This window comes from Manacus candei, unplaced genomic scaffold (assembly GCF_025592945.1).
Source record: "Manacus candei isolate 608988 ecotype Guabito, Panama unplaced genomic scaffold, ASM2559294v1 h1tg000071l, whole genome shotgun sequence".
NCBI lineage: Eukaryota > Metazoa > Chordata > Aves > Passeriformes > Pipridae > Manacus > Manacus candei.
The window spans coordinates 5,050,073-5,071,655 of NW_026138119.1; the positions used below are offsets into that span (position 1 = coordinate 5,050,073).

General features: G+C 52.9%; 3 protein-coding genes across 3 annotated transcripts in view; all 3 read right to left on the reverse strand.

Annotated features, from left to right (window-relative positions):
• The window catches only part of ABL1 (ABL proto-oncogene 1, non-receptor tyrosine kinase), a 78,683-nt gene extending 77,219 nt beyond the window's left edge, over positions 1–1,464 (reverse strand). Inside the window, exons 1-2 of the mRNA XM_051807808.1 lie at positions 766–1,464; positions 349–666 (exon numbers count right to left, since the gene is read on the reverse strand). Coding sequence (XP_051663768.1) covers positions 349–484 — 136 coding nt within the window. The 5' untranslated portion in view covers positions 485–666; positions 766–1,464. The remainder of the gene's footprint in view (positions 1–348; positions 667–765) is intronic.
• Positions 1,465–7,063: 5,599 nt separating this feature from the next.
• EXOSC2 (exosome component 2) lies at positions 7,064–11,579 on the reverse strand. Its single transcript, XM_051807822.1, has 9 exons — positions 11,266–11,579; positions 11,082–11,183; positions 10,951–10,996; positions 10,562–10,651; positions 10,183–10,248; positions 9,967–10,035; positions 8,978–9,154; positions 8,705–8,833; positions 7,064–7,855 (listed from the first exon to the last, which is right to left on the reverse strand). Exons 1-9 carry the CDS (start codon positions 11,388–11,390, stop codon positions 7,775–7,777), a joined length of 885 nt encoding a protein of 294 aa, XP_051663782.1. The 5' UTR covers positions 11,391–11,579; the 3' UTR covers positions 7,064–7,774.
• Positions 11,580–13,448: 1,869 nt separating this feature from the next.
• On the reverse strand, positions 13,449–21,307 carry PRDM12 (PR/SET domain 12). The gene is made up of 5 exons (XM_051807821.1): positions 20,925–21,307; positions 19,942–20,132; positions 18,846–19,001; positions 14,688–14,799; positions 13,449–13,966 (listed from the first exon to the last, which is right to left on the reverse strand). The coding sequence occupies exons 1-5, from the start codon at positions 21,136–21,138 to the stop codon at positions 13,584–13,586; spliced, it is 1,056 nt and encodes a 351-aa protein (XP_051663781.1). The 5' UTR covers positions 21,139–21,307; the 3' UTR covers positions 13,449–13,583.
• Positions 21,308–21,583: the final 276 nt, after the last annotated feature.

Sequence of the window (21,583 nt, forward strand, 5' to 3'; positions counted from 1 at the left end):
CAGCTCTGGTTAGTGGCTCAATACTGCGACCCAAACAATTAAAAAGTATCAAACAAACGTTTTCCCAAACTGCACACCAGAAGGCAGAAATGAGAAACTTGTACAATGTTAAAGTCACTTCCTTGTATTTCACCTTTAGCTGTACAACCTCTCCTCAGATTTCAGGCAATCTGACTCAAGTATTTTCTTAATAAACAATCACAGAAGATCTGCATTTAGCAGCGAGGGAGAGAAAACAAGACTTCCATAGAGTACATGTCTGTATCTGCTCCGTGCCCTTGAATAAATCCATATTGTACCTAGCTCAGCAAACCAAAATTAAAGCAAATGCCAGTAGAAACCTCTCACCATGTTCGACGAAGACGTTACAGTGTGGGCCCCCATGCCTCGATGACTCCTTCTTCCCTGCTCCTTTGATAAAGTGCAGGGCAGGCAGACTCGGCCTCCTTTGGTCCCCAAGAACTTTTCCAGGCTGCTGCCCCATAAAGTAACTATGGGCAGCCTTTCCCAGGGCGAGAAGTTTTTCGAAGAAGTCCGTGATCCCTGATCTTCCAGGCTGGGAAGGAGCTTTGAGGGAGAATGTGTTTAGGTGGGTGCGTTGGCTGCACTCACGGTGGGATAAAAGTCACTTGAGGCGAAGAATTAAGACAGATTCCTCCAATGCTCCTGAAGAAAGCAACAAGGCTCCTTAGGTGACTTTACGAAAAAAAAAAATAAAAATAAACAAGTAAAAGTTCCAACCGCTCAGCAACGACCAAGCATTACCAAAGTTCAGGTTGCCATATGTAGCGCGTCCTCCACCAGGTAAAAAAAGGCGAATTAGCTCATCTCACAAGAAAGAAACCACACACAGGCTCACCCAGGGCAGGAAACAGCCATTCCCACCGCAACCAGTGTCAAGGTTTCCTTTTTTTTTTTTTTTTTTCTCCTCCTTTTCTTTTGCATAGCATTGAGTTAGCGAAGGGCCAACGTGCCACGGGGTTTGGCTTCAAGTGCCGCCGGAGTCCAGCAGGGTCAGGTGCGCTGGAACCATCTCAGCTCTCCGGGCGAAGCAGCAGCAGCAGCAGCAGCAGCTCTGGGCGGGCTCCTCGCTCTCCTTGGGGTGCGGGAACGGGACGGGGGCTCCTCGGCTTCGACTCCTTCCACCGCCGCTACCTCGGGGCCGGCGGGGCCGGGGGGGCCATGGCGGCGAAGGAGCAGCGCTGGGGCGCCCCGTGCCCGCCGCCTCAGGCGGAGCCGGGCCGGGAAGCTCCGGGAGGCCGGGTCCTGCCCAGCGGCCGGGCGAGGGCAGGCGGGGGGGACGGCGCCGGCCGCATCCCCGGGCGGGCCGGGCGGCGGGAGGAGGAGGAGGAGCGGGGCGAGGGGCCGCGGGTGCCCCCGGGTGGGGGGGCCGGCGGGGCTGTCGGGGGGCGGCGGAGGCGGCGAGGGAGATCCCGGAACCCCCGGGCCGGCGGGCGGGCGGTCACATCCCCTTCCGGCCCCTCCTCCTCCGCCGCCCCCGCCTCCCGCCCGGCAGCGCCCGATCCCGGCTCCGGCCCCGATCCTGGGGCTGCCCGGGGAGGAGCCCCCGAGGAGGTGGCCGGCAGGGCAGGGAGGGGGTTGGTCCTCCCCCTGTGCCCGGCCCTGGGGTGCTGTGCCCGGTTCTGGGTCCTCAGGACAAGGGGCTGCTGGAGCGGGTCCAGCGGAGGCCACAGAGATGATGAGGGGTCTGGAACATCTCTCCGATGAGGAGAGGCTGCGGGAGCTGGGCCTGGTTAGTCTGCAGAAGAGAAGACTGAGGGGATCTCATTAATCATCCTCATCCGAGAAGGTGGTACCAGACTCTTTCCAGCTGTGTCCAGCGACAGGCCGAGGAGTAGTGGCCATAAACTAAAACACAAGGAGTTTCAGGTCAACATAAGGAAGACTTTCCTTCTATAGAGCTCTGGAACAGGTGCCCAAGAAGGTTGGATGTCTCCCTCTCTGGTGATATTCCAAACCCACCTGGATGCATTCCTGTGTCACCCGCTCCAGGTGACCCTGCCTGGGCAGGGGGATTGGACTGGAACATCTCCAGAGGCCCCTTCCACCACCTAACAATTCTATGATTCTGTGAAAAAAACCCTCTGAGGGGAACGAGGGACCAAGCAGGACTGGGGGTCGGTGAGAAGTGGGGGCGGAAGAGGGTGAGGTGAGTTTCTTGATTAGTGCTGTCAGAGCATATGCAGAACTCAAAACCTAAACCAGCCATAGAGGCCATATGAATGTGACAGTAAAACACATATTTTATTGATCTACTTTTTGCCATTTGGTACAAACATGGCGTTAAACCCCCAAATTTTCCAGCCTGCGCTGGGACGTCCTTGGATGTGCAGCATGAGCATTCCTTGGAGCTAAAGGGCAGACAATGTTGCTGAAGATATTTAATTTCTCATACATTCTCCAGTTCACCTTGGGAATAGAAGAGGGTTGAGGCAGCAGCTTGAGGTCAGGGTGTTTCGGTCAAAGGTCTGTAGTTGCTCCCACTCGACAACAGGAGAACACACAATTGCAATTCTGTGCTGTAGCCTCCTGCTCAGGGTAACCATCTGGACACAGAGAGGCTTGTTTGTACTGACTCCTCCCTTGTGACAAATCCAAACACACTCCTTGTCTCCTACACCACATTCAAGGTCCCTGGCAGACATGTATTTTTCATCTCCTAACAACAGCATCCAAAATGTAGCACTCTATATAGCCCTACAGGATCCTCCACCACTGCTATGCCTGTCTGCTCCTACATCACTAATTCTTAGCCAGAAGACTGATCCCAAACCATTCCTATTGGATTTCTCCATCAGTGGCTGAGATTGCAGGCACTGAGGCTGTTTGTGCTGCACACACACACGGGAGAGAGAAATTCTGGCACGTCGTGCTGAGACAAATCCGGGGTCACATCTCTTGAACTCAGCAGAATTTCTCCAGGTTTATCTCAGTAATGGGAGATCAGCTTCTCACCGGGGTGATGTGACCCTCTGCTCAGCTCCCATGGATTGAAGGAAAAGCGAGGAAACAAAGCTGTCTGTCAACATAGGCTGAGCAGCAAAAACCAATACCAACCATTCTTCACTGAAAAACTTACTCCCTTCTGGGCCTGACTGGAGCACTCTGGATAATATCTCCTACCATGGCAGGACTGAAGCAGAGTGAACTCCAGAAGAAAACTGCGAGTCTGTGATAGTCAGAAAACCTTCCCCAAAATACACAAAAGTAATTGCAAATATGCAGGACTTCATAGAAACCCAGAATGGTTTGGGTTGGAAGGGACCTTAAAAACCATCTTGTTCCACCCCCCTGCAGGGGGCAGGGACACCTTCCACTAGACCAGGTTGCTCCAAACCCCATCCAGCCTGGCCTTGGACACTCACAGGGATGTGTTCTGGACAGCACAGGCTGTACATACCCTCCTCCCTGGCTCACCTGAAGTGTTTATTTAACAGCCTAGGTGAATTTATCATTCAGGCCAGCAGGCAGTTATTCCTTCTGATGCTTTGCAAGCATAAGCAGCAAAGTGGGGCAGTTTCTTTCCCAGCCCTTCCCAACCATTCGTTTCTCCAAAAGCATTTCCCAAAGCAGTGCTGTAGTTAATCTGGGACAATATACAGGCAGATGGGCCAGCTGGTCACTCACAAATGTCATAGCAAGATACCTGCCTTCTTTTCCTTCCTGAAGAGTATTACATTTTCTGTCCCCTAGCCTGCAGCCAGTTTTTGTGAAGATGATTGTCTCATGTTAACAAACTTGGAAGTCACCCAGCGGATTCAGGAATTGTTAGAGAAGACAGAGACAGAAAGATTGTGTGAATGTAAAATAAATGAAAAATGCTACACTGTTTCTTTCAATCAAGCCTGAGTACATCCTATGGATTTATTCTTTCATAAGAGGTATTTCAGTACTTTTTCTGTTTACCTTTCATTAAGTGTGGGTTCTTACACGCGACAGCTGCAGAGACGTTTCCTCCATAACAGTATCTTAAAAGCTTCAACCTCTTCACCAAATAATAAAACTTAGCATATTAATTAGCGGTCCTCAGGAGCCCCAGACAATCATTTCAAGATGCCTCTAATCTCAGTGGGGTTTCAGTCTCTTCTCAGGTCTGCTCAGAGCTTTGTATTTATACCATTCGCCTCAGCTGAACAGCAAAACTGCACATGGATGAGACAGAAGTAAAGCAATAAGCAGCAGTAATTGGATTAATAACCCATTAGCACAAATTCAAAATCCCAGTGGTTATTCCTAGGAGTACAAGGGAGGGGTTGCCATGCTTCATATTAGTACATGAATTAAGCACTGGGCACCGAGAAACAAGAAAATTATTTCTGCAGATGAGTGATGCTGTGTTGTCCTTCCCACAGGCAGCACTCACTCACAAGGGAACCAGTTAGTAACTGCTTCTGAGCACGTCTGCACCATGTATTAACCCTGGAGTAAGCAGCACGTGCTACAGCTGGTTTACAAACACTCTCCACACCTGTCAGACACTGGTGACCAAAGAAATCAGGTTGGTCTGAGCTGTTCTGTAGCTTCCATGGGCATTTTAGTTCCCCATATAAAAATGAACCCTTAGCAGCTTTTTCTCACCCTGCTTTCAATTACTTTTTGTTTTTCTCTTAAACCAGAGAAGCCATAGTTTCTTCCTTTTCACTCTTCCTGCTTAGAAGTTGCCCAGCAAAATCCCACAGACTACTTCAAGAATTCAAGAGGACACTGCTGTTGCTGGCTTGTTGTTACCTGCTGGCTTGCAAAGCTGTGCTGGAGAGGGTTGCAGGAGCTGGCAGCAGTGACCTTGCTGAAGCCTTGAAGAATTTGGGTCTGGGCTTGGCACAGCACTGGGTGAGTTTGGAAAGATCAGTAATAACCCCTCAAAATCATGGGGGAAAAATAGTGAGACCGTCAGTTCCCACGATCAGGAAAGATCCATAATCAAACCTCACCAGCTGGTGGTCTTCTTCTTAGGCTTAAAAACAAAAGTACCAGTTATTCAGGAGTAAGGGAACTGGATGAGTCACATAACTCCCCCATTTAACACATCCCTAAATAACAAAGTATCAGGAATGCTGCAGCAAGCAGGAGGAATCAGAAAGCTTGGAACTCAAGCAGTCCAGCTCTTGAGCTCATTGTTTTTCAGGCTGTATACTCACTGAGCATATATAACCAAAAAACATTAGCAATGGGGAGGAGGACTAGCATGAGAAGCTTGGAAATACAGCACAGTTTTAAACACTGACATGGAAAGGGGGAAAAAAGGAGAGGAAAAGGAATGAAAATACAGAACAACTCAGCTGTGCTGCCCACGCAGCCTGACACGGACACCAGCACCCTGTTCCCAAGATCAGTGTATGGGAAGCTGGCACTGTCTCACCCTGCAGGTCTGACAGCTCACACCTGGATCCCATCCACCCCTAAATTAACCACCTCCCGAGCACAGCATCCACCACATCACCAATAGCACTTTCAAGAGTCTCATAACCCCTCCCAGCCCCGTTCTGACCTTTAGATGCCTGCAGAGAGGTTGCTTGAGGACAGAGGAGCATTTTGCATTCATGTACCTGTTCAGCAGAACCATTTCCAGGTATCAAATCTCTCTAGGTGGTAATGAAGTACAGTCTCTTCACTCCTTTGTCCTTTAACTGACACAGAGTTGTTTCAATTTAAGTGGCAGAGATGCAAAGAGATTTACTGGATTAACTACAGCCCTCTCCATCTGCCTTCAACAATGCACATTAAGTATCTCATTGCTTGTGTATCCCCAGCCTGCTTATATCTAGAACCCTCACAGCAGAAATCCCTGAACCTTCCCAGGTCTTAATAAGAAAAAGAGCTGCTAAACTACAGCAGCTGGGTAGGGAAAAAAAAAAGATAATTTTATAATTAAAAGATGCAGAGGCCACTAAAGCTTTTTTAGCCTTTTTGAACCATTCTTGTCCACACAGATGTGGGTAACATGGCTACCAGCAGCCTCATGCACAGACCTGACAGTGTCAGCATCCAGCTTGTTTTCCAAATTCCCCAAGTCGCCTTGAGGACGTGATTGTTGCGACACTTACTAAGGAATCCTCATAAAACTGAAAAATAACAATTCCCAGCTCTTGTGTGGAGCATTCCAACGATACCCCCAAGTAGTTCAGTGCTATTTTACAGAGGCAGCACGGGCAGAAGTTTGAGCTGTGCAGCAGCAGAACGGATTAGCCATGTCCTTGCTTGTCCTCAGCCACTGAGCCCCATTATGCTGTAGGATTTGGGTAGCAGCGCTGGTGGCAGCCGTCCAGGCCCTGCTGTTTGGCAGGGCAGTGAGGCGGAGCTGGGGAGGGAAGTGCCACAAACGCGATCCAAAGGTGCCATCTAGTGCCTGCTCGGGACCACAGGGAGAGCAGCCGGCGCTGGAGGAACAGCAATGAAGGGAATTTCCAGTTCCCAAGAAAAGACTGAGCAAAGAATTTCGCCTGAGGGAAGTCTGAGAATTTTACAGTGTTAGAATTGGATTCAGGAACAATTAGGGCAGATGGGTTTTTTATCACCCTTTTTAAGAACCACAGTGCTGTGGTGGTGCAAGTATGCATTTGCAATACAAATAGATACAATACATATATAACACAACAGCTCTAATACAGCACCAGAGAGCTGAGAGGATGCTCCAAAGAAAGCATCACATCCATTCTGCACAGAGGAGGTGACTGACTGCCTGCCCACCTCTAAGCACCAGCCTGAGGATCACCAGTGTCATACTGGGCTCCCTGCCATCCCCCAGTGACCTCATGACTCACCTCTCCATGGCATCCTGCAGGGACACAATACTGGGAGAGCCACTGTGAACAACTCCAGGCAATCCTTACAGAGGAGCCCTGCACAGAAGGTGGGCTGAAGAGGAAGGTCAAGTCCTGCTTGAATGGGATGAAGAGCAACAGCTGAAGGGAAGAAACAGGACATTGCAACCCTTCCAAGTGTCCTGGCACGAGGAAACTTGAGCCAACTATAGCTATCAAGCTAGACCAAATTAATTCTGGAGAAAAACAAGCTAATACACACACTGCTGAAGGACTGATTTGTTTCAAAAAAATTTATTGAAATGTAAAATATTTAATACAAAACAATTCTGGTGCCTCCTCAGAAGAGAAACTCACCACATGAGGCATTAAAAAAAAAAGAGACCAGCAGGATGTACACAAACTAGGACACAGCTTGTCCATGGCTCCTGGCTCATCTGGACAGCAACAGTCACATCCCCTCTCATATCCCTGAGAAAAAGCCATGAACAGCCAGACTCAAATTGTGGTTAGCAAGGGTGTGGATACTCCTGTTCTCTAAACACATGTGCTTGGATCTACAGCCTTAAAAACAAGGGCTCTGTCACAGGACAGACTGGCAGATCTGTGTTACAGTAAATTAAAATCCAAACCATCTTTTGGGGAGAGAGAAGCATCACAAAACACATCCCTTCCTCTCTCATTCTGCACAAATTTATGGGGCACTAGACACAGCAACAGGTGCAAGGAGAAATGTCCCAGTTGCATCTGCATCTTTATAAAGGTCAGATATCAATTTTTCAGGCTGCTGCACTAAAAGGCTATTGGACTTAAGTACTACTTTGTCCTATTGTATTAAAAGGACTCAAGAGATATCCTAGGAATGAGGAATTTTGGTGATTTCTGAAGTGTGGAATGAATGTTGGGGACTGGAACACTGAAAAGAATATATAATACTGAGAATCAAAAGCTGCCATGCTGGGATTTCAAATGACTGCTTCTGGCCATGTGCCCTATCCCTCCAAATCCAGCAACCTCTGTCGAGCTTCCAGAATGATCTCCTCCATCACCTCTGGTTTGAGAATGTCCTTGATCTGCAGTGGAAACAAGAGCAACATTGGCACCAGAAAGCAATTACTGTTTTTGCACACTCTATGGGGACAAATGTCCCTGACAAACAGCAAGGGAGTTCAGAGGATTGTGGTGAAATAAGACCTATGGCAGAGGGTCCAATGCAAAGTCAACTTGGCCAGAGTTAACAATTCTTACAGAGACCAGAGGAAATCAAAGAAGATGCTACTGACAACTCTTCCATCTCTCCTGATGGACACACACCAGTATTTGGGAAGGGGAGAGATGACTTAAACAGAAGGATACTTCAAAAAAACATCCCATGTAGCTGAGCAGGCTGGCATTGGGAATGAAAGCAGACAACAACTCAGATCCCATTCATTTATGGGAGGAGAATTCCTTGTGATTGTCCTGGCAGAAATCACAGTGAAAAGCTGTACAGCAAGAGGTCAGTGCAGGATGTGGACACAGACACAAGACCTCTCTGTACAATACATGACACTTATTTTTTCATTGGTTCTTAAAGTGCACCATACCCTCACACCATCCCAAATTTAACAGTGTTTTCACAGCAATCACAGGGGATCCATAATCCCAGCGAGGGATACACAACATCTACTGAAAAATGGACTTATTCCTCTATAGGAGTAGTTGGACATTGCCAGAGGCAGAACCCTTCAAAAACTATCTCTGAAATCGTGCAAGGTAACTTATGCTATGCAGAGGGGGGGAGTTTGTATTGTCACTTACCACAGGATGCTTTGGAAAGCTAAAAGGAAGCCCCACCACCTAAATTACTGACTTCAGCAGCAACTGGTGCAGCCTTTCTGTTCCCTCCCCCACTGTGGAACAAACCCCTCTGGTTTCTGTACCTGATGAGGAAGGGATGCTTCATAGCAATACAGGATGCTGGTGTCAAAGAGCATCATCTTGTGAGTAACCAGAGCCACGATGCAGTTTCGGAGCCGTGAGATCACCTCCCGGTCAGACAAGGGAACCGGCTGAGGAAGATCAGAGGAAAAGAGATGAATGCACAAGGGAATAATAATGCAGGCTGACTGTAAAAAAGCCTTGCTGTGAACCTAATACCAAATCCTGAATAAAAACCATTGGTAGGAGAAGGTTCATCTTCCCTGAGGCCTCACCTCCAAGTTGGTGGTGAAGCCCCCGGCCTCTTCCTCCTTCTGCTCCGGGGTTGGGTAGATCCAGATGAAGCCGTTGTTGCCAAGGATCACGGAAGCACCACAGGGCAGGTCATGGAAGTGAGTCTTCTGGCGTTTCACGAGGGAGGGAGAGACCTGAACCAGCACACCCTGGGCAAGCTGGAGTGGAGATGAGACTCAGCGTGAGGGACACGAGCCACCACAGACAACATCAAGTCACCCCCACTCACTCCATTCCTGGCCTAGGCACCACTCCATTTTAACACCTTTTCCTGTGAAACAGTGAATGTAAAACCTGCCTGCCTCTGGGAGCGCTGGGGGGATTAGCTAATGCCTGTGCAGTCCTTTGAAGATGAAGAATACTCTAAGTGCTTAGCACAAATGTTAATAATATCTTGATCACAACTACACATCAACCATCCCTGCAGAAAAACGAGGAGTGAGAGGCCCAATTTAGCAGAACACTTTCTCTCTTAATCCAATCACTGTCCTTCACCCTTTGTGCAATAACCACACTTCCCTTTCATCTTTTAAGTGCTAATACCCTTGGTCTGGTAATCCCAAACTGCAGCCTACGCTCGGATGGCCCCTTGGCTTCTTTCAATGCACAGAACCAGAGATAAATGCCAACTGTGTAAAGCCTAAAATAGAGCCCTGGGGAGAGAAACAAGTTACAGGGGCAACAGCCTGCAGAAGAGGAGCGAGATTTCTCCCCAGGATTTAATTTCCAATGGCTAGTGGGAGAAACAGGACTGGCAAGCTGGAATTGTGGACAGGGAGTGCAGTGGCTCAAAGGGCAGCTCAAGGACACCTCCTCTGCTTTGGGAAAACTCCACTTGGTGCTCCCACATACTGAGATTCTTGCTGTCCTGCAGGAGTCAGTTATAACAACATCCTGCTCTATTCCGGAGCTCTTTTCTTGAAAAAAGACTCCAAAAGGCCTCATACAAGTCAGCTTTGGAACAACTTACCTTCCCGTATTTCAGGCTCCGGGTGTGCAGTGATACAGCCCCATCAGAAAATATAGACTGGACCTCTGCCTGTCGGTGCCACTTAAGGAAAACAAAGTCCCTAAAGTTGCCCAGTGCCACCCTAGCACAGCTCTCACCCCCAGCCAGGCCAGCTGCGCTCTGGCTGTTCTCCCCATCCTCTTGGCTCATCTGTCAATGGGAGCAGCAGAAGGATACACTGATGAGGTCCCCTTCCTGCAGGTAATCCCTCATGGCAAGCTCATCTTCTGCCGACCTTCTTCTCTGAAACAACACAAGAAAAGTTACTTGTGGCCCAGAACGAGAAAACACCCATTTAATATCTCACTGCAGGAGACCGTAGCATGCCATGTAAAACACCCTGGTCACCAAAGGAAAATCAGGCAGAACAGCACACCTTTAGGTCACTGAAGTATTATAACGAGGAAGGTTAGAGATTCAGAGCTACAGATTCAACCACAAACCCCACCATTATGCTCATGCTAACTGTGGGAAGGGCTCCAAGCTTCCCAGTGCTCCTGCCATGGAAGCAGCACACAACAGGCCTCTGGCACTGCTCTGCCTCAGCTACACTCACCAGTTCCCCACCAGGTAAGTTTATAGACGACAGCAACAGGACTGAATCCAGCCTGGAATTTGTTTCCACTTTCCATCGCTTCTGCTGAACCTGAGGGGAAAAAAAAATAGCCTGCTGCTATACACCCGAAAATTGAACGGGAGCTGCAGCCCACCAAGCCCACAGGAGGGGACAGCCCTGCTGGTTTTTCCAGCCTCATCACGGTTAAAACCGGTGGCTCCCAGTGCCCCGTGCGAGGACACTAAAGTGTATCAGTGTTTCAGGATCCTGCGAAGTGCTCCAGGTTGGATTGAACCACTCCGGTCAGGGGCCACCCTCCTCCTTCTCCTCAGCACACGAGCACATCTCCAAACCCTGACATCAGCACCGCGGGAAAAACGGGGCTTTACCTCCGTAATCCTGCCGACCACGATGTCGCCGACCTCGCCGTTGTACCTGGGAGCGGGACAGGGAGCGGCCGTCACACACCTCACCCGAGCGAGGCCCAGCCACCGGCCCTCACCTGCCACGGCCACCTCACCTGGCCTTCAGCGCCCTCACACACACTAGCTTGTTCACCCTCTCCACCACGCCGGCCACCGAGGCGATGAGCTTGTCGTCCTCCACATACGTGCCGTGGCCCCTGCGGAGAGAAGGGCGGCTACCTGAGGACTGCCCGAAGCCAAGCCGCGCCGCCGCCGCCTCCCCTGCGCCGCTGCCCGCACCTCATGTATCCCGTGTCGGTGGTGATGGTGTCCCCCGGTGCCACCAGGTGCTTCTCGGCGCCGCGGGGCGCGCTCGCCCCCAGGGGCCCGCGGACCTGCGGCAGCCTCATGGTGACCGCGGCCATCTTGGGCGCAGGTTTAATCCCGCCACAGCGCGGCTTCCGCCCGCCATGTTGGCTGCGGGCGAGAACACGCCTGAGGCGCGGGCGCCGCCATCTTGAGTGAGGGCGGCGGGGGGAGGTCTCTAGGCATCCATATTTGTTACTGGCAGCAAAGGGACTCGAGGGCTTCGCCCCGTTGGAACGCAAGGGGGGGCGCGGCCATGTTTAGTGAGGGCAGGGTGGCTCACCCCCTGGCAGTGACCGGCACCCCAAAAACCTGCCAGGCAAACCGGGGGGCTCCAGGGCCCCACAGACCCTCCCGCGGGGCTCACTGGGCCCCAGCACCCCGGCTTGGGCTGCAGCCAAGGGTGCGCTCGGCCCGGAGGGAGCAGCCCCCCCCTTCCCCCCAGTTTTGGGGTGCCCGTGCTCACGGAGCGTCCTCCGTGTTTATCTGAAGACACCCCCCTAATCCTCTCCCGAGCTGGCTCAAACTTGGCTTAAACACCCCCGAGGGGCTCGGGATTGCCCCCTTCCCTTGGCAGAGCTGTGCCAGCGGGAACTGATACGTCTGCGGAAAAGTTTAATCCGTTTAATTCAAAGCACCAGTCCGGCTCTTGGAGCTGCTGAGGAAATACCCAGGGAAAAGCAGCTCAGCGATGACCGTCAGCAAATTAGCTGCGTTTTCAGGATCCAAAACAAACCTTCCAGCAAGACCTGCACCTGTGTCCCATCGCAGCTGAAACACAGGCATTAATTCTTGGGAGGTATCAAAGGATATCAACAGCTGTGGCTTCAAATAGGGACTGCACAAGTGCACAAGGGACTGTTCAAATAAGAACTGACAGGGTGGAACCAGACCAAACACCACCCCCTCCAGCACTCACCACTTCTTCCAGACCTGAAAAAGGGCTTCTTTAGCCAAAACCTGTTTTTTCCTCCTCCCGCCTCCACTCCTTGGTCCAACAGATAATGCCACTGATTACTGTGTTAGTTAAGACCTTCACTCATCCCAAACACTATGTCCTTCCCCTGGCACATAACAAAATAAAGCTCTCCATGCTATCCCTCTTCTAAATGATAAATGTCCCAAGTAATTTTTATTTAGAATACAAGAGAGAGGTACAAATGTATTTACACTGTGTACATATACAATCAAATAATATATAATATCAAAGTTTTGTAAATAATGTTTACATAAATATTTACAAAGTTAAAGTGACAGTTGTTTGTTTTTTTGTTTTCTTTTTCTGGAAGTAAAACACGGTTTGTGAGAACTTTATACAACTTAGACTTATAATTAATATTAGAATACCTTCTTTTAAGCTTTATGATACACAGCCCTCCTTCAGGAGTGTGGGACTCCAGAGGGCGCTTAGAGTTGTCCTTGGGGACAGAGCTGGCCCGGGGACGGGTTTTCTCTGTCCCCAGAGGGCAGTAGCAGTTCCAGCTGAAATGTTCCCTCACGGCTGGGGAAGAGTTGCTCCAAGGGCTGGAACAAACACAGCCCGGCAGAGCTCAGGGTCCCCTCAAAACCTGCCTGTGGATGGGCATTCCCAGTTGGCACGGTGTCCCCATGGAATGTGTCCCCTCTGCCTACTCGGCATCACTTGGAATGGTGGCAAAGCTGGAGCGTGGCAGGCAAGAGGGTGCTTGGGTGGGGGAAAATACAACTGTTTGCTAACTCAGGGCTCCCGAGGAGGGAAAGGTGTCCCTTGGAAGGAGCCACCAGGGCCAAAGCCACCCCTGGGACAAAGAGTCATGACCGGGGTGGCCACATCGGGGCTGTGCCAGCCTTCCAAGTGTCTGCTGGGCACTCGCTGGAGCAGAGAAGGAGGAGGGATAAGAGCAATTTTTCTTTCCTCCAAATTATCTGTAAAAGCCAGGTGTGACTCATTCAGGCCCCGCTTTTCAGCTGCTCCAGCCCACTGGCAAATCCCTGCAGGACATCCTGCTGTGTCCCTTCTCCCCTGCCAAGCCTATGGACCAGCAGCCTGCCCTACACCCCGGGCTACAATCCCACACAGTGCAGCTGCACAGTTGGGTGTTCCCCTCACTCACCTGCCAAACCCATGCCCCAGAAACAACCCAGCGCCCCCTCCAAGACACAAAGCGGCCTCTGCCCCCCCAGCTCTGCCAAGGGCCACCCCCCCCCCAGTCCATTGCATGTCTCAGCATCAGTCCTTGCTGTCCAAAAATCCCGCTGCCACGCCAGGGGCTTCACAGCACCATGGTGGGGATGTGGTGGGCCAGGGAGGCAGGGTGGGGCACGGGCAGGGCCGGCGAGTGGGCCTGCAGGGAGGCGTTGGGGGGCCGGTGCCGGGCGCTCTTCTGGTGCGCCCGCAGCCCCGCGAGCTGGGAGTAGGCACTTTGGCACACCTGGCACTTGTAGGGCCGCTCTCCCGTGTGCAGGCGGACGTGGTTGCGCAGGGTGGAGGACTGGCTGAAGCGGCGGTTGCAGAAGCGGCACACGAAGGGCTTGTCCAGGGTGTGGATGCGCATGTGGGAGCGCAGGTTGCTGCGGGAGTTGAAGCCGCGGTGGCAGATCACGCAGCGCATGCGCCCCGTCGTGCTGGCCCCCGTCTCCACCGCGTGGAAATCCTCTGGGGATGACAGGACACGGTCAGGCACTGCCCTGCAGCACGGCAGCACACCCCGTCCCTGAGCACCGAGGTGCTGGATGCCCTGGATAACCCCCCGTGCCCCCTCGCTGGCTCCCTGCTTGTGGGGACACCCATCCCAGGCTGGCACTTGGGGCTTTGGGATGGGGCCAGCACTAGGAATAGACTCACACAGATTTAGAGGAGGGGGAACATGCAAGGTGAACTGAATGAATCCCTAACAGATGGGCACAAAAAGCACTTTTCCCCTCCATGGTCTGCAGCAGAGCTGGAGGGGTGAGGGCAGGAACCCACAGCCATGCTGTCCAGCCCCTGCACTGGTCCCACCTTCTCCCTCTGCTCTTCTGGGCTCTGGCCCGGTTCTCTCATAGTGGAAAATACAGTCAGAGAGCATGGATGGGATCCAGCTCTGAACACAGCATCCTCCAGCAGTGCCTGAGCTCTGCTGTGCCCGCAGAGGAGCACCTTGAGAAACCACCGAGAAACACAGAGAGTGAACACCCAGGGAGAGAAAAGCCTCCTGAGACGGTGATTTGGGGATAGATCCATTAAATGCAGAGTGGGGTCGTTAAAAGCAGAGCTAAGATGTCTAATATATTCCATAAGATGTCCCTGGCCTCACGCCCACCCCATGGCCTCGGAGCTGGGCACAGGGTGATCAGGCAGAGATGGTGCACCCGCTGCTCTTTCCAATGCTACCTACCATGTTTGTTCTTCTTCTGCTCCTCTTCCAGCCCTGGCACACCAGGAATACCCAGGAAGGTGTTGTGGGAGTTCCCATACCAGACCAGCAGCTCTTGGTCTGGAGGAATCATCTAGAAAGAAAGATACAGACAGGGATGTTTGGAGGGGACATAAACACCCATTCTTGTGCTGGTCCCTTCGGACCTACCCTGGCTGTACTCCATCTCCTGGGAGCCCCTGCTGCCATCTGGGACCTGCCAGTGGTCCCCAACACCCCAGGCAGGCACAGCACTGCCCAGGCTGCAGCACTGGAGGCGATGGCACAGCTCAGCACCACCCACCACCAGCACAAACCTGGCCAGGGGTCTCCCAGGCTGAGACACAAACAAAGTGACAGGAAAATACACAGCAACAGAGCACACAGATAGAGCTGAGGGCTCTGGAGTGCAGGACCTGGAGGTCCTGGCAGCTTGGGGAGATGAGGACAGGGTGGCACACAGAGACACAGAGAAATAACCCGTTTGTGGAGACACAAACTGCAGCGAGGCACAGGTGACAGAGACCAAGGCAGGGAGCTGTGACACAGAGCCACAGCCCAGGGCTCCAGCAAAATATTTCAGCTCTGGACAGAGCCACTACCACCCTCCTGCTGTAGGGCACAGGCAGCATCTCCTGCCTGACCCTTCCAGGGCTGATTTTGCAGATCCATCAGCAAAGGACCCATCAGCCCATGGATGAGAGGAGAGCTCGGAGCTGCTCTAAGAGACCATGACTCGGGTGCGAGATGTTGCTTATGTCCCACACCAAAGGCACTGTGCCTGCAATAGCCCAAGGATATGTACAGGGCCAGGGAGGGGGTTTTGCATCACACATGCTCCCATTTTCCTGAAATGATGGCACTGCTTCCCCCATTATGTTCCTGCACTGCCAGGGTGAGTGGCCGGGAAACACCACTCGAGGCTCCCCGTGTGCAGCAGCTGTGGCTGGGAAGGTGGACACTCTCACAAGGGTTCAGACAAAACTAATATCAACACCACTTCATTAAAAAAATATACACATTTCCCCTTGCAGATCCCTAGCACTGAGAACCAAATTTAGGAACAGGACAGTCCTGTCTTTAGGAGGATGGTTTTGCACACCCAGAGTAGTCCAAGAAAAGCATCATCCACATGAAACACAGATCGTAAGTTAGATCACCCAAACACTGAAAAAATGTGCCAAATTTTAAGCATCTGAAAGCAGCAGGAATTTGACTTCGTATGTTTTAAGTGCCCATCTGCATAAAGACCTTATTGGGGCTGCAGAGAAGGAATTTGGAAGGTAGTGGAAGCCGATATCCCTTTGCATCCCAAATTGGTGCTGGGTTTTGGTGTCATTTTCTCTTAAAAGAAAATGAGTTATTTTTAATACAAGCAAATAAAATATTGCTGAAAGGATAAAACAAGTCTGCATGGGTGCATATGTGTGTTTTATTCTACTGAAGCAGCTGTGCCCACACCAGCAGTGGGTGAGCACACACCCCAAAGTAAATATAAATTGTCCCCGAGGAATCCCATGGCCTTCAGATCAAAGGCCAGAACTCGCTGCCCTCACTTTATTTTCCAGCAGCAGCAACTTGGTATTGCTGAGAACGAGGATGGGAAAAACTAATTAGCAAGTAAGGGCAGGAACGGGCAGAAGACGTTAAAATACTGAAGGCAAATAGCAGAAAAGGCACGAAATAAATCTGATTTTGTGGTGCATAGTTGAGAAAGGCATCCTAAGAGATGTGCTGGAGCCACGGTGCAGCAGAGGCAGAGAGGCAGGGACTGGGCAGCTCCCGGTGCCTGCTGGGGAAGGGACACTGTGGGCACGGACAGGAGGCTGTGCAGGGGGACAGGAGGAGTGTGACAGTGCCCATGCACAGACACATGTCCTGCTGAGCAGGGCAGCTCTAAGTTTGGGTCAGTGTGTGCATATCCTGCTCAGGACTGAGCTGTTCCCGCTGGTGTCAGGCTGATGCTGCACCCTTGAGGTGAGGGAGTTGACAGGACAGGTGTGGTGGGTGACAAGGGGGATTGCTCCAGTCCAAGGATGCCAAAGACTCCATGTGATTAACGAGCAGAGAGAGAAACACTAAAGGAAAACCCTCTCTTACTTTTCCTTTTCTTGTTGGGTGCACAAACTCCAGTAGGTTTGAACGAGCGATGGATTTTGGACTGCGTGTGTATGTGTGCATGGGCAGGAATGGGGAGCCCAGGAAAAAGGCAATTCCTTGACCAGTTGTGACCCAGCTCCTCACACATTCCATGCTTTCCCCTCATCACACTCTCACCAATCCCCTTTTCCTTCTCCTGGCATGGAGGCATCTATGCCAACACAGTGGCAGCAGGAGCACTACCTGCCATGCCTGGGGAGCATATTGCAGCATGACAGCAGGTACCCTTCATCCCCACCTTCTCCTCTCCATCACTCAGGGTTCAGCACTCTCAGCATTCCAATTTTGCTGCTTGTGCCAATGGAATTAAACTCATCCTGCTCAGGTGCTCACTGCTTCAGCCCCAGGAGCAAACCTGCAGATGGACCATGACTATACAGGGCCTCTACATGCACCTCCACAAATATTGGATCACCCATCCCATCACTCATGCCTGCACAAGGTGTGAAAACCACAGCTGTATTCCTAATTACACCACGGCTACCTGAAATTATTTCACTCATTTGCATAATTAAGAACAGTAATAAAAAGCAATTAAGGTGCTGTCACAACAGGCACAGCTGCCCACAGGAGTATCGGATCTTAAAACTGGGAACAGCTGAAGCCTTGGGAGAGATGTCCAGCATGGGGAGAGCAGCAGGGAAGCACTTGGGGCTCTTGGTCACAGCACTGCATGGGGAAATGCAGCAGAGCCCGAGGGGCACGCGGGACTCTCCCGCAGCGGGAGATAATATACCTGCTCCTCTTCCTACCCACCCACTCGCCTTTCCACAGCACTGCAGCAATCCCTAACCCAGCCCTGCTGCTGGCTCGGTGCAGAATGGGGCTGTGGTCCTGTGCCATGGAGCATTTGAGTGCGTGCTCCTCTGTAAACCAGTGCAGAAGCTCAAATATATCCGAGGAGCTGCCCACGGAACCATCAGGCACTCGCACTCCTTCCTGGCAGAGACCCTCTCCCAGCCAAGAGTGCTCCTGAGCAGGTGAGACTCTGGACCCAGTACTGAATAGGGACAATCTACAGTTCTGGTCTGGGGTGAACTGGGAGATTTCTCTCTTGTGACTCTTTAAGCCAAAGCTGCTGCACCCGACACCTCCCTGAGCCACCACCTTTCTCCACCTTCAACAGCACCAGCTTATGGGGACACTGCACACAAGCAGGGCTGGTCCTCACTGTCATCCTGCTGGAACTGTGGGACAAGTATGCACATGGCATCAATAATGCCAGGAGCCAGACACCCACCACCATCCCAGTGTCTCCTGCAGGGAGCTGTAGGTGCCACCCTCCAGCCTTCATCCCGCAGCCTGTGCCATCCCTGGGACCCAGTACCTGCTCCTGTGCCAGGCCAGCACTGACCAGCACTTCATACAGGAGCACAGGGAGGAGATAGGCAGGACAAATCCCTTCTCCATAGCCCCACTGAGGAAAGCCCAAGGCATGGCTGTGCCAGCACTGCTCCCTGCCTGCTCCATGGCTCCCTGCTCCATGTACAGCCAGAGTGTGACACCCAAGCAAAGCTGTGCAGAGTCAGGCACATCCTGCACTCAGCACCTGGGTTTCACAGAAACCCCCAAAACATACCCTTGCTACAGAGAAGCAGGTTCTGCACAAAATCCTATTTTTTCAATAGAGCACCAACCCCCCATCCCTGCCTGGGCCAAGATTGCAGCTCTTCTCACACTTTACACCCCAGACAAGCTCAGTGTTTGTTCTCTCTCTGCTCAGCACAGGTCACCTCTTGAAAGGGGGCAGAGAGGAGAAGGGAACTTTACTGCTCCCTGAAGTCCATGTAATGGCCACTCCCTGTGGTGCCTACCTCTCCCCATGGATCTGGATACTAGGAATGGCAAAGCTGCCCTGTGCTTCCACAGACACCCCAACAACAGCCCAAAAAACAAGTGAGGGAGGGACTGTGGGGTGGCAGATCCCACCACCCTGCCTCCACTCCTGCAGCTGCCCAGTCACCCTTCAGCCCCACTTACCTCAATGGCCTTGTAGAAGATGCTGTTCCCGATCTGGACCACCTCCAGGTTCTGCTCCTGCTCGTTCCGTGCACACTTGATGTAGGTCATCCAGCTGCGATGATCCTCCTGGCTGGCGTCGATGAAGTAGCGCACAGTGCCGTCCTCGTTGAAGACCTGGGAAGGGGAGAGAGCAGTTGGTAGCGATGAGCCCACACTGGACTGAGCCCCTCCACCTCCTGCCTCTGGGATAAAGCCCCTGGACAGGGACAAGCTCAGCCCCAGGGCTGTGCTGGCTTTGAGACCCAGCCAACAGCCAGGAGATGTCCGAACCCTTTCTGCTCACGGTCCTGGGCTGTGCATCTGCAGTGGGGCTGAGAAGGCTGCTCTGCTCTGGCATGGCTGGGCCCACCAGACCCTATGCCCCTGGGTAACCCAGCTCTCTGCCCCAATCCCCCTTCTTGGCAGAGCCCCACCAGCAGCTCAGCCACAGAGGAAGGAGCTGTTCCAGCATCCTGCAGGTGCCCGTAGGAGTGAGAGCATCCCTGGGTGGAGGGGGAAGGTGCCTGCCAGACGTGGAGAGGTACTTTGCAGGATGGCAAGAAAGGTAAGGCAAGTTTCTATTAAGCATAAAACTGTAATAATAATAGCAATAATTAAGTGCAAGTCTGAGTGAAACCAAAAAAAGGAGGAAAACCCTGTCTACTTACTGGGCATAAATGTACAATATCTTGGCATTTCAGATCCCCCAAACCCCATGGCTTCACTTGGGATTAACCTCACCAGGTCTGGGACAAAGCAGGGGACAGGGCAGACCTGTTTTTGCCTGTGGTGCCCACTGTGGGCAGCAGCCAGTCGGGTGTTCCACCACAACAGGGCAGGGCAGCAAGACATGAGCAGCAGCAGCATTTTGGGGCTCCTCTGAGGGCTGAGGAAACCTCATCCTTCTCCTGCCTGAAGGGTTTCCTAAATCCACCTGCCCAGATCTTTGCAAGAATGAGGAAACTGAGGCACGGGGAGGGCGTCAGGCGCCACACAAGCACAGGACAGAGCCCCAGCACCCCGGCCCTGCCTCTCCCCGGCCGGTCCGGGCTGCGCGTACAAGGGCGGTCGTTACCTCCCACATGAGGTTGTTGTTCTTGCACAGGTCCACATGCTCAGGGGAGATGACTCTGCCCGTGAACGGCCCCATCTCGGTGCCAGCCTTGATCCAGGTCTTGGAGAAGATGCCGAGCCCTTCCCCGGGGATGGAGCTCTGGGCGATGATCACTTCCGACGGCAGCACCAGGCTGGAGAGCTTCTGCACCTCTGTGAGGGGGGAGAGGGCTCAGAAAAGGACCGGGGGGGAAGATCGGGGGCGGCGGAGACCCCTCCCGATCCCCGGCCCCAGCCCAGACCCCGGGGCTGAGCCTTTTAAACGCCCAACCGGGCTCCCACAAAGCGGTACAAGGTTCCCCCGGGGCATTGAGGAGGTACCTGGGAAAAGCATCCCGAGCTGGGCGAGGGAGCGGGGCTGGGAAAGGAGGTTAAATGGTGTCTATTTCGGCCCATCCAGCAATTTGTCATGCTGTTAAAGTGATCTGCATTCATTAAACTCAACTAGAAAGAAATTGCTAATTCTAAATTCATTAGTCCTTTAGGAATGCTGTAGCGCTACATTGTGCCTGAATGGCGCGAGGGCTTGTTTAAAAGGGCCCAGGAATTCCTCTTACAAAATGGGGAGATGAGATGGTTGACATATCGTGAATGGAAATGGAATTAGCCTTCATGGTAAATTAAGAGAGGAACAGAAATCCGAGAGGGGGAAAAGGGAGCCGGGACGCCCCGGCGATGCCGGGGCGAGAGAAAAGATATTGTCCCGGGCGGCTGAATGCGGGGCGGCCCCGGCCCCCCCGGCTCCCCCAGCCCGCGGTTTAAGTGGGAACTTTCTCAGGTCAAGCCCAAGTTAACCAAATGAATTTAAAGCCCTTTTTCCCCAGTCCCACGCCTGGGGAGAGCGGGGCGCCCGGACCGCATCCCACCGCCGGGCACCGGGAGCCCGGCCCGGGGCCGGTGCGGGAAAGTGGGGGGACCTGGGTGGGTCCGGGGGGGTTCACTCACCTCCGGAGAAGGACTGAGCCAGGACCTCGGCCGTGAAGGCGGTCTTGGGACTGCTCTTCTCCTCAAAGAGCTGCTCGCCCAGCACGTTTCTCCAGCGGCCGTAGAGGAAGCTGTGCAGGATGTCGGAGGTGATCACCTCGGCCAGCGAGAGCCCCTGAGGCTTCAGCCCGGGCTTGAGGACCAGGGCCTCGGCGGGCAGCACCGAGCCCATCATGGGGGCGAGGCGGCGGGGCCGGACGCGACGGGGCCGGGCACGGCGGGCGGTGGGCGGCGGGCTGGGCTCCGTGCGGCTCGGCGGCTCCCGCCCGGCTATATATGAGCTTCATTGACCCTCCTAATTGGTTATTAATGACCTCCCTGACGTTGGCGGAGAGACTGGGGCTGCCGGAGCGAGGCGAGCCGTCGGAGCCCCCCCCTTTCCATCCCCTCCTTCCCTCCCCTCCCAGGGGTGGGGTGGCTGAAGGGAGGGAGGGACACGGCGAGCACGCACACACACACACCACACACAAACACACACACGGATATACATGTACACGCACATACACGCGCACAGGCTCGACCCCCGCACCTCCCGGCCCTGGCAAACCCAAAGCCGGCACCTGCCCCCGGGCACGGCAGAAAAGCAACGAAACGGGCAGAAATGCCCTCGCCGGTGTTCC